The sequence below is a fragment of the Vulpes vulpes genome, chromosome 14, assembly GCF_048418805.1.
Source record: "Vulpes vulpes isolate BD-2025 chromosome 14, VulVul3, whole genome shotgun sequence".
Taxonomy (NCBI): domain Eukaryota; kingdom Metazoa; phylum Chordata; class Mammalia; order Carnivora; family Canidae; genus Vulpes; species Vulpes vulpes.
The window spans coordinates 66,175,175-66,190,833 of record NC_132793.1 but is presented as its reverse complement, the minus strand read 5'-3'; the positions used below and the strand labels follow the sequence as shown (position 1 = coordinate 66,190,833).

At 34.7% G+C, this 15,659-nt stretch overlaps 1 protein-coding gene across 1 annotated transcript in view; it reads left to right on the top strand.

The window, feature by feature from the left end:
- The window catches only part of ADGRV1 (adhesion G protein-coupled receptor V1), a 529,718-nt gene that overhangs the window by 114,455 nt on the left and 399,604 nt on the right, over window positions 1–15,659 (top strand). Inside the window, exons 32-37 of the mRNA XM_025992909.2 lie at window positions 1,391–1,572; window positions 2,377–3,188; window positions 7,126–7,335; window positions 13,341–13,471; window positions 14,515–14,614; window positions 15,284–15,463. Coding sequence (XP_025848694.2) covers window positions 1,391–1,572; window positions 2,377–3,188; window positions 7,126–7,335; window positions 13,341–13,471; window positions 14,515–14,614; window positions 15,284–15,463 — 1,615 coding nt within the window. The remainder of the gene's footprint in view (window positions 1–1,390; window positions 1,573–2,376; window positions 3,189–7,125; window positions 7,336–13,340; window positions 13,472–14,514; window positions 14,615–15,283; window positions 15,464–15,659) is intronic.

The following is a 15,659-nucleotide window of genomic DNA, read 5'->3' as shown; positions in this document are numbered from 1 at the left end:
TCATACCTTGTCTTATAGTGACTAGAACAGATGGCTGTTGTGGCATTTATAGAGAATGTCAAGTTATTTATTTCTGCAAGAATTTTCAAAATATGGTAGTGTAAAAGTGATTCTTACAGATAAACAAAAACAATATTCTACAAGGTCTTATATATATCACAGTTCATTAATGTAAATTTTTTGTACAATGACGTTGTATTTTTCCACTTTTTTGTTTAGTGATTAATATATCTTTTCATATAAACTCTTAATTTGTTTGTATCCAGAGTCCCTTTTAGCTTGAGTGTGAACCAGTCTTAATTAAGTTTAGATTTTGATTGTCTACTCATTTACTTATTTATTGTTTGATCATTTTGAATATTTCCTACATGACAAATACCAGCTAGACATATCTTCCTGATATTTATTTTTCATGATGAAGAAGCTAGGTGGCAAATAAAAAGAGTCTCAATAGGAAAGTTGATTCATTACTAACATATATTAACTGAAGATAATTTTATATTATGAAATTCAAGTATTATTTTTTTTTTTTTAATTTTTATTTATTTATGATAGTCACAGAGAGATAGAGAGAGAGGCAGAGACACAGGCAGAGGGAGAAGCAGGCTCCATGCACCGGGAGCCCGACGTGGGATTCGATCCCGGGTCTCCGGGATCGCGCCCTGGGCCAAAGGCAGGCGCCAAACCGCTGCGCCACCCAGGGATCCCTTTTTTTTTTTTTTTTTTTTTTTTTTTTTTTAAATTCAAGTATTATTAAAGCCTAGGTCTCATTTACTTTTAATAGCATTTATTTTTAATAATACCAAGTTTTCATAGAGGTCCATAACATTTCTTTGGAATCCTAACTGTGTCATTTTTCAGTTTTGAAATATTAGATGTCAGTTAATACATATAAAACACTTCTCTTTCCTTTTCTCTGAATTTAGGCAGTGTTATGATATGATGGCTTTTGGTTTAAATTTTGTGAGAATTTCCATTTAAAACAATGTGGGAAATGAAACATAGTAGATTAGCTACTTATGAAACATACATGCGGTATTTTCTCTAAATAAAAAAACATATAGAATGGACATAAAAATGTATTATTGAAATGGTGACTATAAACAAGGATCTTAAAATTGATTCACAAGATTATATAACTGAATATTAAGGAATTTAAATGGCCTGTTATGTATAATCGTGCTTTATTACTAAAAGCGATAATGTATTATTCTGTTACATATTGGGTTTATAAATGTAATGGGGGGAATTCTTTTGAGTCCATTCATATTACATTATGTTTTGTTCTTGTCCTTGTATGAATTGTATTTTGATGATTCTCCACCTGCATCATTGTTATTTTAATTTCAGAACTGGGATTCTGTTAAGGAAATTTTCACTGTATTTTTAGGTTATCCAAGTGCAACTAACCGATGCCTCCGGTGGAGGTACTATCGGGTTAGATCGAGTGGCAAATATTGTAATTCCTGCCAATGATAATCCTTATGGTACAGTAGCCTTTGTTCAGTCGGTTTATCGTGTTCAAGAGCCTCTGGAGCGAAGTTCCTGTGCTAACATAACTGTTAGGCGAAGGTATATGAAATAATAGCTTGCATCTGTGGGGGGATGGTGATTGTGGGTGGTGGGAAATGACCTCTTGTGCAATTAAATAATTTAAGTTTGGTGGTGGTTATATAATGTAAATTACTTTATAGGTTTGGTAATTTGTTAATTGAATTTTGCCTGTCAATATGAAGAGCCCAATATGTTTATCATCCCTATTATTAGTGAAATAGATAATAGATTATACATCACTGGGCTTTGTAACCACAGAAAGTTATTGCTCTATTCTATGATTTGTTTGAATTAGATCTTCAATACAACTAGCTTCCAAAGTAAAGAATATTCAGATGCTGCATGAAGTGGTTGGTTTTCAGTTTGTTTTTTTTTTCTGTGTGTGTGAGAGGCAGTGTAAAGTTCACTGAACTCCTTCAGAAATAGAGAATAAGGGGTCTTGGGAATTGGTGGCAAGTAATTGCATTTTCTTACAGTGCACTCATGCTATTATCATTATTTGTTACAGTGCAATCTGGTAATGAAAATTCATTTTCTAATTCTGTTTGATAATTCTGAAACAAGATTTGCATATCTTGCAGAACCTCTTTATAGCTTGGTCAACAATAACTATTGTTTAATTGAAAATCGGCAAGATTCCCTTACATGAGAAAATAAAATGTTGAAAGATAAATATATTTAAGGAACATGATTGTGTTTGTACTTTCACTTTACATACTTTTAAAAAAAGTGGAAACTGCAGTCCATAATTTCCTTTTCTATGTAATCCGCAGATTGCTTTGAGTGCTTAACCTGTCTTTTAATTGTTACTCCATGTTTTAGCGGAGGGCACTTTGGTCGGCTGTTGTTGTTCTACAGTACTTCTGATATTGATGTAGTGGCTCTTGCAGTCGAGGAAGGTCAAGATTTACTGTCCTACTATGAATCGCCAATTCAAGGGGTGCCTGACCCGCTGTGGAGAACTTGGGTGAATGTCTCGGCAATGAAGGAACCCCAGTATGCCTGTGCCACTTTGTGTCTCAAAGAACATGCATGCTCAGCGTTTTCTTTTTTCAGTGCTTTTGAGGGCCCTCAGTGTTTTTGGATGACATCATGGATCAGTCCAGTGGTTAATGACTCAGACTCCTGGACCTACAGGAAAAATATGACCAGGGTAGCATCTCTGTTTAGTGGTCAGGCTGTGGCTGGGAGTGACTATGAGCCTGTGACAAGGCAATGGGCCATAATGCTGGAAGGTGATGAATTTGCAAATCTCACAGTTTCTATTCTTCCTGATGATTTCCCAGAGATGGATGAGAGTTTTCTAATTTCTCTCCTTGAAGTTCACCTCATGAACATCACAGCCAATTTTAAAAACCAACCAACCATAGGACAGCCAAATACTTCTACAGTTGTCATAGCACTAAATGGTGATGCCTTTGGAGTGTTTGTGATCTACAGTATCAGTCCCAATACCTCAGAAGATGGCTCCTATGTGGAAGTTCAGGAGCAGCCCCAAACCACAGTGGAGCTCATGATCCACAGAACAGGGGGCAGCTTAGGTCAGGTGACAGTTGAATGGCGTGTTGTTGGTGGAACTGCCACTGAAGGTTTAGATTTTATAGGTGCTGGAGATATTCTGACTTTTGCTGAAGGTAAGTGATGGTTCTAAACGGATTTCAGTTTCCCCTAGTAGAGTTGTCATAGTTAATTTTTCTGATAATGGCCATTCTTACTGTGTAGATTCTTGCTAATATATGTAAGTGCAACGTGGTTTAAACAAGAAGTTAGTTAGATTGTTAATGATTGGCCCATGACGTATGTAGGCTCATGTGTATCCTTTTTAGTTTATTAAAAAGAGAAGGTTTTCAAGGAATGTATGGATTTTATTCCTTTATAGTACTAGCAGTGCTTATAAGTCAACAGAGGCAACTCTAAGGCAAATTCTAATTTTCTAAGAGAAATTGCCAGAGTTCATACTGTTTATCTTTTTTATTATTTTCATTGAAGATTTATCCTTATTTGTCTAGTACATTTAAAAATGCTTCCCAGGGGATCCCTGGGTGGCGCAGTGGTTTGGTGCCTGCCTTTGGCCCAGGGCGCGATCCTGGAGAACCCGGATCAAATCCCACATCAGGCTCCCGGTGCATGGAGCCTGCTTCTTCCTCCGCCTGTGTCTCTGCCTCTCTCTCTCTCTCTCTGTGACTATCATAAATAAATAAATAAATAAATAAATAAATAAATAAATAAATAAATAAAATAAAAATGCTTCCCAGTTAATACTCATTTTCCTAGTTACCAGTACTTCTTGCACAGGATAATCTTCAATGAAAATAATTTGCATAATAAATAGTATGAACTTTGCATAAATAGCAAAGTAGCATAAATAGTATGAACTTTGATGATTTCATTCATATTAAATTAAGCCTAGGGATAGGTCAATTTATAATAACGTTCTTAGGCTTGGATGGGATAGCTATTGTAAATTTTTTTGAATAATATATTTAAAGATAACTTGGCCTAGAGATGACAATTAGGGTCAGATTCACTGATTCTTTTTCAGGACTGGCTGAAACATCTAATATTTGAAAGTTTGGAAATTTCGTTTGTTCAAATAAACATCTTTGGGTGGAGAAAGTTATCTATTGTTTAAATCCTGATTTGGGCAATTATAGATTCCATATAGTTTTTAGCATAGTGTTTTTCTGATAAAAAAATGTATACTCACTATATACAAAAAATGAAGGAAATAAGAGTATTCACGATTCCATGTCTTAGAGCAATTCATTGCATCTTTTTTTTTGTTTGACTTTTTTGCGTATACTATTTTTGGAAACAGTAATTGGGGGTCATGATCATGATTCATATGTACTATACTTTTTGAAATACCTAATAAGCATTGTGTTTAGAGTACATTTTAAAAATAGTATGTCACATTTCTATAATGGTTATTTCCTAGTAAATCATTTAGGTAATGATGGAATATGATCTGCTTGGTGGAGGTTGGGATAAAGGTTGGTATTTGGTAACATTTCTCCTTATTTCATTTTTTTTAATAAATTAATTTTTATTGGTTTTCAATTAACCAACATACAGAAAAACACCCAGTGCTCATCCCGTCAAGTGTCCCCCTCAGTGCCCGTCACCCATTCCCCCCGACCCCCTGCCCTCCTCCCCTTCCACCACCCCTAGTTCGTTTCCCAGTTAGGAGTCTTTATGTTCTGTCTCCCTTCCTGATATTTCCCACACATTTCTTCTCCCTTCCCTTATATTCCCTTTCACTATTATTTATATTCCCCAAATGAATGAGAACATACACTGTTTGTCCTTCTCCAATTGACTTACTGCACTCAGCATAATACCCTCCAGTTCCATCCACGTCGAAGCAAATGGTGGGTATTTGTCGTTTCTAATGGCTGAGTAATATTCCATTGTATACATAGACCACATCTTCTTTATCCATTCATCTTTCGATGGACACCGAGGCTCCTTCCACAGTTTGGCTATTGTGGACATTGCTGCTAGAAACATCGGGGTGCAGGTATCCCGGCGTTTCATTGCATCTGAATCTTTGGGGTAAATCCCCAACAGTGCAATTGCTGGGTCGTAGGGCAGGTCTATTTTTAACTCTTTGAGGAACCTCCACACAGTTTTCCAGAGTGGCTGCACCAGTTCACATTCCCACCAACAGTGCAAGAGAGTTCCCTTTTCTCCGCATCCTCTCCAACATTTGTTGTTTCCTGCCTTGTTAATTTTCCCCATTCTCACTGGTGTGAGGTGGTATCTCATTGTGGTTTTGATTTGTATTTCCCTGATGGCAAGTGGTGCAGAGCATTTTCTCATGTGCATGTTGGCCATGTCCATGTCTTCCTCTGTAAGATTTCTCTTCATGTCTTTTGCCCATTTCATGATTGGATTGTTTGTTTCTTTGGTGTTGAGTTTAATAAGTTCTTTATAGATTTTGGAAACTAGCCCTTTATCTGATATGTCATTTGCAAATCTCTTCTCCCATTCTGTAGGTTGTCTTTTAGTTTTGTTGACTGTATCCTTTGCTGTGCAAAAGCTTCTTATCTTGATGAAGTCCCAATAGTTCATTTTTGCTTTTGTTTCTTTTGCCTTTGTGGATGTATCTTGCAAGAAGTTACTGTGGCCAAGTTCAAAAAGGGTGTTGCCTGTGTTCTCCTCTAGGATTTTGATGGAATCTTGCCTCACATTTAGATCTCTCATCCATTTTGAGTTTATCTTTGTGTATGGTGAAAGAGAGTGGCATTTCTCCTTATTTCAAATAAAATAATGGAAATTTAATGAGAATGACTGGAGATGAAAATTTGAAGTTAGATCTTTTTCAGCAGCTTTAGTAACTACAATGAAAGTTTTCATATGAAGTAATACCATTATACAAGTTAGTATTACCTGAATTGTAACTTTAGCATCACACAAAATGGACTATTTTTAATAGCTAACCTAGATTCTTAGGTAATCTATAATCTTTTGATGCAGTCTTGATACTGTGAATTGATGAAATGCAGCAGGGTCACAAGAGAACATGCATTCATATCCCCTTTCTCCTTTTCCCTGCCTTTTCTCATTTCACTCTTTCATCATCTTTCCAGAAAGTGCAAAGCAATAGGTGGAGGATAATAGGCTGAACTGCAGAAGCCATGTTGAGTTTAGGGGTGTTCACTGATGCTTTATATGCTAGTGGGGTCCTAGACCAAATTGAAAAGTAGATTGCTTGAGCCTTGTCACTGTCACTCATTTCTTTGAATTCCCTTTTTACCTCCTTCCCTCATTTACCCACATCCTGGAAACTGGTATTTGATGCTGTCATCTCATTTTTTCCAAAGATCTTATCTCATTCGGGCTGGTTCTTTCACTTGGAATTTGCCATCCCTTTCCTGTTTGCCATTTTGACTACCATTCTCTTAGTGTTCCTAATCTTTCAGGGAGGTATTGGCTTGATTACCTGAAGAAATAATGTGTGAATCACATTATTCATAGTAATGCTAGAATGAGAGAGAGACTACATTCACCTAGAGAGAGATCTGTTTCTCAACAGAAGGTGCTTTAGAAGTACTTTTACTAGCTGGGCCATTGTTCTAGGCAAAAGACCAGGAATAAAACTGCGATTCTTTGAAATAAGTCTACCCTTTAGGGACGCCTGGGTGGCTTAGCGCTTGAGCGTCTGCCTTCGGCTCAGGGCATGAACTGGGCATTGGAGCCCCGTATTGGGCTCCGTGCATGGAACCTGCTTCTCTCTCTGTCTCTGACTTTGCCTCTATCTCAGTCTGTGTCTCTCATGAATAAATAAAATGTTTATAAAATAATAATTTTACCCTTTAAATTTTTCCATAATTCAAAATGTCCTTCTCTACAATCTGTTCATATTAATAAAATTTTACAGTGTTTTATATGTGAAGGAATATAGATTACCATACAACATTTACTTACAGTTATACTGATATTGCTCATAATATTCATTTACATATTTGTACCTAACTTTTTAAAGTGGAAGTAATATTTGGGCCTTTGTGGATTCTCTGTGTTGATGATTTTGTTACTTTGGTTTTTATTCTATTAATTTTTTTATAGGTGAAACCAAAAAGACTGCCATCTTAGCCATTTTAGATGATTCTGAGCCAGAGGATGATGAAAGCATCATCATTAGTTTGGTGTACACTGAAGGGGGAAGTAGAATTTTGCCCAGCTCTGACACTGTGAGAGTGAACATTCTGGCCAATGACAACGTGGCAGGAATTGTTAGCTTTCAGACGGCTTCCAGATCTGTCATAGGTCATGAAGGTGGGTTCCTTTTTTTGCTCAGCATATTCATTCTTTTTTCTATGGAGGTCATTTTTTGCTTACTCTTTTAAAGTTTCCAGTGTGTTGTGTGTGTTTGTTTTTTAATCCTTTCATTACTTTGTAGAGCTGTGTATGTTAGCATGCTTGGAGCTTAGCTGGGAAGGGGTCTGTTTAACTACTTAGGAGCCTTGCAGATTCTAGCTTGTTTCCCTCCACTGATGCAGTTTTAGGAGTTAGTCAAGCTAGGGAGGCTCAGCTTTCTCATTTGTTAAATGACAAGTATTACTTACTTCGTAGTGAGGATTACATGAGTTAATGAACACTTATCACAGTTCCTAACAAGTGTATATGTACTTAGTGGTAGTAATTGATATTAAACAGTGAAACACTGACTCCTTATCCAAAACAAATAGTAGGTTTTAATTAAAGAATATTTTAGCCTGGATTTTTGTATTGTGTTGATAGATTTTACAAGTGAAGTGCCAAACTAGAAAAAAATTAGAAAGTGTCCATTTTTTTTCCTTAAGAAATAGAAATTTTCTTGTATCTTTACTTAATATTTTATGTCATACATAGGATTTTGTATATATAGACTCGTTTTAGCTTCAAATATTTTAGCAGTGTAGATGACTGCTAAAGTCTTTGACTAAGTCTGTTTGAGATAAAACTGGTATTTATAGCCTGTGTTTCACTATAGTCTGTGTTTAGAAAAAAAAATAAATAGAGAAGAAATGACAAGAACATGGATCATGTATTTGGACTTCTATTTTACAGATGAGAAAACTGAGAGGCAGAGAGATTAGGTGACTTGACAAGATCATATAGCTCGTTAGTTGCTGTGCTGGAAATGTAATATGTTTTAGTGTGCATTACTTCACTGTACTCCCAACTTGCGAGTTTAACTTACCAATGCAAATGTCTGAGCTCTTTTCCAACACTCTTTCCTTTTATTAGGGGCTTAGAATCTCATGCTGTCATAGCAGTAGCAAGTAAAAATGACTAACAGGTTACTCTGAATCCATTCTAAAGACAGATCATCAACTCTCAAAAAATTATTTGTAATACAAATAAAAAGTCACTGCAGAAATTAATGTTAGTAATAACAACAATAATACTGAGTGTTTTCTGTGTGCTGGACATTATTATACTTAATTTGAACAACAGTCCTATAAAGTGGGTATAAAGGTATACATCTCATTTTCCCACAAGGAGAGTGCATTTTTGAGAAATTAAGTAGTACAGTTATTCATAGTGTAACTTAACCCCAGTATTGTCTGAATCCAGAGCCCATATTATAAGAAAATTTGTGAGAAGAAACTTAATCTGCTGCAGAACCCAACATTGCAGGAACTTCTGGTAAATATTTCAAGTGACTCTATCTCATGTTAGAGGTGGAAATTGGTTTTTTAGAGATAATAGTTGAACTCAGGAAAATTAATAAGGTCTTTGTGGTTAGAGGAATAAAAGCAAGGTGTCAAAGATGGAGCTGTATGGAACACAAGGCTAAGGTGTTGGGAAAGGAAAAAGACCTTTTTGGAGAGAGAGAAGGCTCTGCCAGAGGTGGGAAGAGACTAAGATAAGAGTGTGTTTTCGTTAATTATCAGAAAGAAAATAATTACTGTGTCTCATGCTACCATAGGCAACCAGTGAGATCAGATTACCAAATGGACTGGAGGAAACGGTGGTAACTCTAAGAGGATTTTAAAGGAGAACTTGGGGTGGGAAGCAGGTACCTAAGGATGTAGAGGCCTTTAAGCAGTGTTCCTCAAAGTAGGGGCCTCAAGTCAACGCCCATCCATAAAGTGTTTGCTACTGATTTGTGGCAAGAAAAGTTTAGAAGTTCAAATAAGCCTTTCTAGAAACTTATATCTTAATTTTGCTGATAATCAAAAGCATTATCTATGGACTTGTAATTTGTATATCAATATGTTTTTTTTTCAAAGAGGAAAAAGGATTAGTAATTAAAATAAATGGCCATGGCCTAAATTGGTAAATAGTGTGCATTATCATATTACTCTTTGAGCATGAGTTTGGTACTAGAAAGAAAACACTGAGCTGCTTTTATTGCTTGCTTGTGTGCTCCCTAGATTTTTCATATTTTCTACATAAAAACTGAGGTGAATTTTTATTCCTTTCCTATGCCTTTATTCCCAAGTTTTTTTCTAGAGTCTAAGTTAATTTTTAAAAGCCACTATATTGAACCTCAAGAATTCAGAATCTGTGCATATTTTTTATGTTACCACAAGCTTGTACAGAGAAATGTGTATCAAGTATATATGTTTACCAAAGTGAATTAATGAAAACCTAATGGTGATTCTTCAAGATAACTGCCTAACAAATAGTATTAAAAAGTCATGCCTTGTGTTCTTAAACAATGTTAACACTGCTTTTGACCAAGTGTTGGAGTTTCATTTATGTGAATAGATTTAAAATGTGGACCATACTGAACTTCTGATTCTACAAAAATACATTTTCAGTTCATAGGGAGAAATTGCTTTAGTGTTTAACAATGTACTGGATTCTGTAGAATTATGTTTCTCTTTTTCATGCTAAAGCAATTGGACAGATGCCCAGTAGTAAATATTACTTTCTTTCAAATGGAATGGGCAAATTTAAAAATATGGGACAATAGATTTTTACTGTGGTTGAAAACTATGTACACGTGTGCCCTTTATAAATCCATGTTAGGTGTTTCATTCAGTCATCCAGCTTGGAGCATCGTAATCATCATGTCATATTCAATGGATTTAAAAATTTACCTTTTTTTCAGAGACACTTTGAAATGTTTTTAGGCAAAGATTGGAACAAGAAATGCAATTCTTTTTAAAAATATAGAGCCTGCTATATTAGAAACACTCAATTTTTTCTTGGTTGTTTTTATTGATAGTTTGTGTCGTACGGTATTCATATCTCTATAGTTTAAGTCATCTTCTATTTATTGTAGAGGGCAATTAATTTGGATGGTCCATGTATATAGCATGTATACATGTATCTGTTAAAATACATTTCCTGTGTTTTAATTTTCCATTATTATTACAGTGTAGTTGATGTTTATCTTTTAGAAAAACTCCTGGTTTGTTTTGGGAAATAAAAGTAGACAAAACACTCAGGGTTATTAAAATACATTTTATGTTTACATTTCATAATCTGCATTAGGTTAGGCCTAGATACTATGTGACAGATCCATTTTAGAGTTGAAGATATGTATCACCAACTTTTGGTGGACTCTGGATTTTATATCAAGATGGACTTCTGGTAATGTCATCAGACTCTTCTGTGGGTACGGGCCCTATTTAGGCTTTCATCCTGGGCAAACACTCGAAGATAGGATAGCACACAGGAAAATGTTTATATGAAAATTATAAGCTACTCTCTCTGGGACATTCTTTTGGTCCTTTCCTTTATATTTAAAAGACTAAGGATTTGTTTCTTAGCTTTCCTTTCTCTATGACTGTTCTTTGACTCCTCATCTAGGTAGAGGGTAACTTTCTGGTAATTTTTCCCAGGAGACATTTTAATGGACCTGGTCCTGGGAGTCTGCTTTAACGAGGAAAGTCACTACCTCCATTTTGAATATTTGTTTGGAAAATTTTCACACTCTTCATGAGTTTTCATATGATTTGTAATAGACTCAGCTTACAAAATTGTATTCAAGGAATACTTTCTTTATCTTTTATTTGTGTGTGTGTATGTGTGTGTGTGGACTGCTTCAAATTGTGTTTCTTGCAATATTTCCTTGCGAGTAACTTGCATGGTAACTTGTTTAATTTTTAAAGGTGATGTCGACTAAGTGATATTAGACTTTGAGGCTTTTATATGTAGAGTTTGTAGGAGAATTTTTCTTTTTTTCTCTCCATGGCATTTTTTTTTTTTTTTGCCTTTTAATGGTATATTATTCCCAAATCTCCATGTAAAAACTTGCAATCATTTTTTTATTATTATGATTAATAGTTCCCCATCAACATGGATCTTTATTGACCTACATTTTGTTTTCTTGCCATTTGTGTTCATAATGCATTTTTAGCACTGGATCAAGCTTCTGTTATTTTCTTCTTGAAGTATTAAAGTTTTGTCACTTAAAAAAATCTGAAAAACCATGACTGTGTAAATATTTTTATTTGTGTCACCAGACCTCACTGTAGGTGAAAGTGCTTAATTACTCCAAAGCTCTCTTTGTGTCTCTCAGTAATAAACTCTTTGTTTAATACAAAGCTACCCTATGGGAAATTCTGCAAGGTGTACAATAGAGGAACTCTAGGATTTCATAGTAGTATCTATGTTTTATTCATATGAATTATACAAGTACACAGTTTTTCCATGATATACTGGCAATTATGGCTGATTACACAGGCTTTCAGTAACTCTGAAACAATCTGATTCCTAACTAACAGTCCTATATGGTTTAAAAAAAATCCCAAGACATAGTCTACTAATATAATGGTGATTAATTTTTTTTTTGTATTGAAACACTTAAAAATGTATACATTGAAGTGTCCGAGGAAGTGTGGTTTGGAAATCTTTCTGATCCTTTGCCTTGTTTTCTGTTCTCCCCAGATAATTCATTGCACTAAAGTTATGTGTGCTTAAATTTAGTATGAAAGTTTTAGTGTGTTTTTTAGTAACTGAAATTAAAGATAATCTCTAAATTAATTAATCCATCATATTTTAAGAAGTCTATTTTAGAAATATTTGTTCTTTTATTATCTTCAGAAATAAAAATTATAGTTTAAAAGATATTAGAAAAAGATGTTTATATTTTGTCGTATTTCTCCTGTCCTTGTTTAAAAAATGTCAGAAGTGTTTGCTTATTTGTATAACTGAGTAATAGTGATATTTTCCGTGAATATGCAGGGATTTTAACTATACGTCTGTGCCACAAAATTTAAATAAGATGTGTTCTTTTAAAGCCCTCTAAACACCATTCATATATCATTTCATAAAAGTAATTATTTTCTTAAAACTTCTTTTTAAAGATTTATTTATTTATTTATTTGAGAGAGATTGAGGGGGGTGGTAGTGGGAGGGGGAGAGAGACCTAAGCAAACTTCATGCTGAATGCAGAGGTGGATGTGGGGCTCGATCCCGTGATTCCAACATCCTGACCTGAACCAAAACCAAGAGTTGGTAGCCCAACCTACCGAGGTACCCCAAAAGTAATTATTTTTTTTAGTAATACAGTTCATTAGTGTACTTTGTTTTCATTATCATATATGACTTTTGAATTAAGTGCATTTTCAGCAAGCCATGTGGCCATCAGCAGTGCTCCCTAGGAACTTACTTTCCACTTTCAGCAATTTAAAAGAAATGATTGTCATGATTTTCTTCAATTTTACAAAGTATTATGTGGGGATAAAAACCAGGAATGGAAACTATGAAGCATCTAAAATACCTCAATTATCCAGGAAGGAAAACTCTTAACTTTGGTGAAGTTACAGAGGCTGATGTACAAATTTGACATTTTCCTTTGTATTTCTTTTTATAAAACAAAATCATTGATGGTATATGTAAGTTACAATTTAAAGAAATGTGATTTTCAGGTATTTGCAAGCATTTTTATGCATGCACTGTGTAAAATCACATTGCATATCAGTGTAAGGAATTTGTGTCCTTTGGAGAAGTGAAGGAAGAATTTACTTGTGTTATTACTAGTTTTGACCATAAGGACTTTATTAATTTCTTTAAATTACAGAACATTTATGTTCTGGTGCATGTTTTGGAGTGTATAAAAGTTTGTGTTCCCCATTTTAGCATGTGCTTTTGGTAACTTTTACGTATTGAACTTCTTGAAGTTCTATCTAAATGAAAATACTTAAACATGGGATCCCTATGTTATTAATAAACAATAAGCATGTATGAAGCTTCTGGAAAATTTGAAACAGAACAGCCTTGTAATGTTTTTGGAAAAGGTGTCATAATAGTTGCATGTTTGGGATTTGGGTTTTGTTGAGTTCAGATGTTGCTTATTTTCTATTAAGCATTTATCAGTCTGTACATTTCATTTGCAGGAGAAATTTTGCAATTCCATGTGGTAAGAACACCTCCTGGTCGAGGAAATGTTTCTGTTAACTGGAAAATTATTGGGAAAAACCTAGAACTCAATTTTGCTAACTCTACTGGACAGCTCTTCTTTCCTGAGGTAATACCACAAAGAAAAGATTTAACACAAATTCGTAGAGAAGACAATGTATTTTGAAGGAAATGGGAAAACTCCGATTATGTAAAACAAAGTTTAACAGAAATTGACAGGGAGCTTGCTTAGAAACCTAGAGGAAAAAAAAACAGTACTCTAAGAGGTTCTAAGACTTACAAAGTGGGTTTGTATTTTCCTGTGTACTTGGCAGATCTTCTTGAAGGCAACAGCAAATGTGAGCTTTGCATTTGAGCTAGGCTTTCTTGCTGCTCCCCTGACCTCCCACCTTTGGTGTCCCCTCTGTCATTCTAAACATGATGGACAGTGCTTGTCCGCTTCTCTTAGTCCTCCCTGTCTTGGAACTCTATGTGCAAGATGATAGCAAATATGGCTCCAAAAACAAGTATCCTTTTATGTCCTGTTCACATTGTATTTTTGAGGTTCCATTTAGAAGCTCTCTGATAGTTTGAAAGAAGGTGATAGGAAATAACTTTATAAAAACATTTCTTGGATAGGAAATCAGCAGTATTTAATTATAACTCTCTCATCTTCATCTCCTTCCCATACACACTCAGTATGAATTCTTGTTGGATTATACATTTAATTCTTTTTTCCTCCTCATTTACACTCCCTTGATATTAAGCTAAATCCCATAACTTTCTGCCTTAAGTAACTACACTGGCCTCCTACTACCTGCTTTTCCTCCAACACAGCCTTCTTTTTCATGCTTCCATTTTCCCTGTTCATCATTGCCATAGAAATCTCTCAACGTATTGCTTTGTCTTAAATTTTCAATACTGCTACATAGCATATTGGGTGAGATCTATATTCACTAGCTCAGCATTCAAGATCCTCCACAATTAGCCCCTATCTAACTTTTGCCTGATTTCCCATTCATCAGTAGTTTTTATTTATTTTATTTTCTAAGCCACAGGATGCTTCCTTAAATGAAAATATATTTGCATGCACAATTTATAAATCTAATCAAAGCAGGAGATATTTTGTGTTCAGTGCCAATAGGGGGGTGAATTTCTTTCTGTTCAACATAGGGGTCCTTGAATAAAACAGTCGTTGTGCATTTGTTGGATGACAACGTACCTGAGGAGAAAGAAGTATACCAAGTCATTCTATATGATGTCAGCACACAAGGTAATTCAAAATTCAATTTGATCTTTTTTTTCAGGTATAGCTGTTCTTTTTAGAAAAAAATAATACTTGCCATCTCTATCTTTAACAACTAGATGCATACTAATTAAAAAGTATTACTTTATTTTTAAAAAAGTATTACTTTAAATATTATCTATCCCATAAAAATGTTAGGTCTAAAAAAAAAATGAGCTCCAAATGCAAACACTTCTCTTTGTGGACTCAGGAAAAACCTCTAAAGATTTTGCTAAGTATTTTCTTACAGAATAAAATAATTTCCAAAGGAAGAATCTTTCTGTGATTCATTTTTATTAGCAGACCAATTTGGATTTGGACCAATTATATAGATAATTCAAAACTAATCACTTCGAGCAAATTATCTGGGTACTTTTTTCAGTGTCTACTCAATTTCTGTAATTCAGATGACCATTATAGCAAATAATAACAGTAATATGTCAAGTGAAAAAATTTTATGATTTACTGTCTAGAAAAAGAAAACGAAAATGTAGGTTCTGTTTGTCAACCTGAAGATTTCTGTTAAAGGAGCAAATGAAATAGAACACTTCATGGGTACTTCAGTATGTTTCAGAGAGTGGGGCTATCTATCTTTTAAGTATTTAGAGGTTAATGCCAAATCACTGTTAGATTTCTTATGATTCCTGTTGTTTGTAGGAGTCCCACCAGCAGGAATTGCTCTGCTTGATGCTCAAGGATATGCAGCTGTCCTGACTGTAGAAGCCAGTGATGAACCACATGGAGTTTTAAATTTTGCTCTTTCATCAAGATTTGTTTTGCTGCAAGAGGCTAACATAACAGTTCAGCTTTTCATCAACAGAGAATTCGGATCTCTAGGTTTGTGTTACTCTAGAGTGAATGGGGTTTCTAGGCAGATTCTTTTTTAATATTCTACTTGTGTGGATGAAAGCCATTGCTCAAATAAATCAAAGACAGGAAAAAAATATTTGTTAATTCAGAACAGGACTTTATAACTTCTTTTTTTTGAAGTATATTTATTATTATTATTTTTTTAGTAATCTCTACACGTACT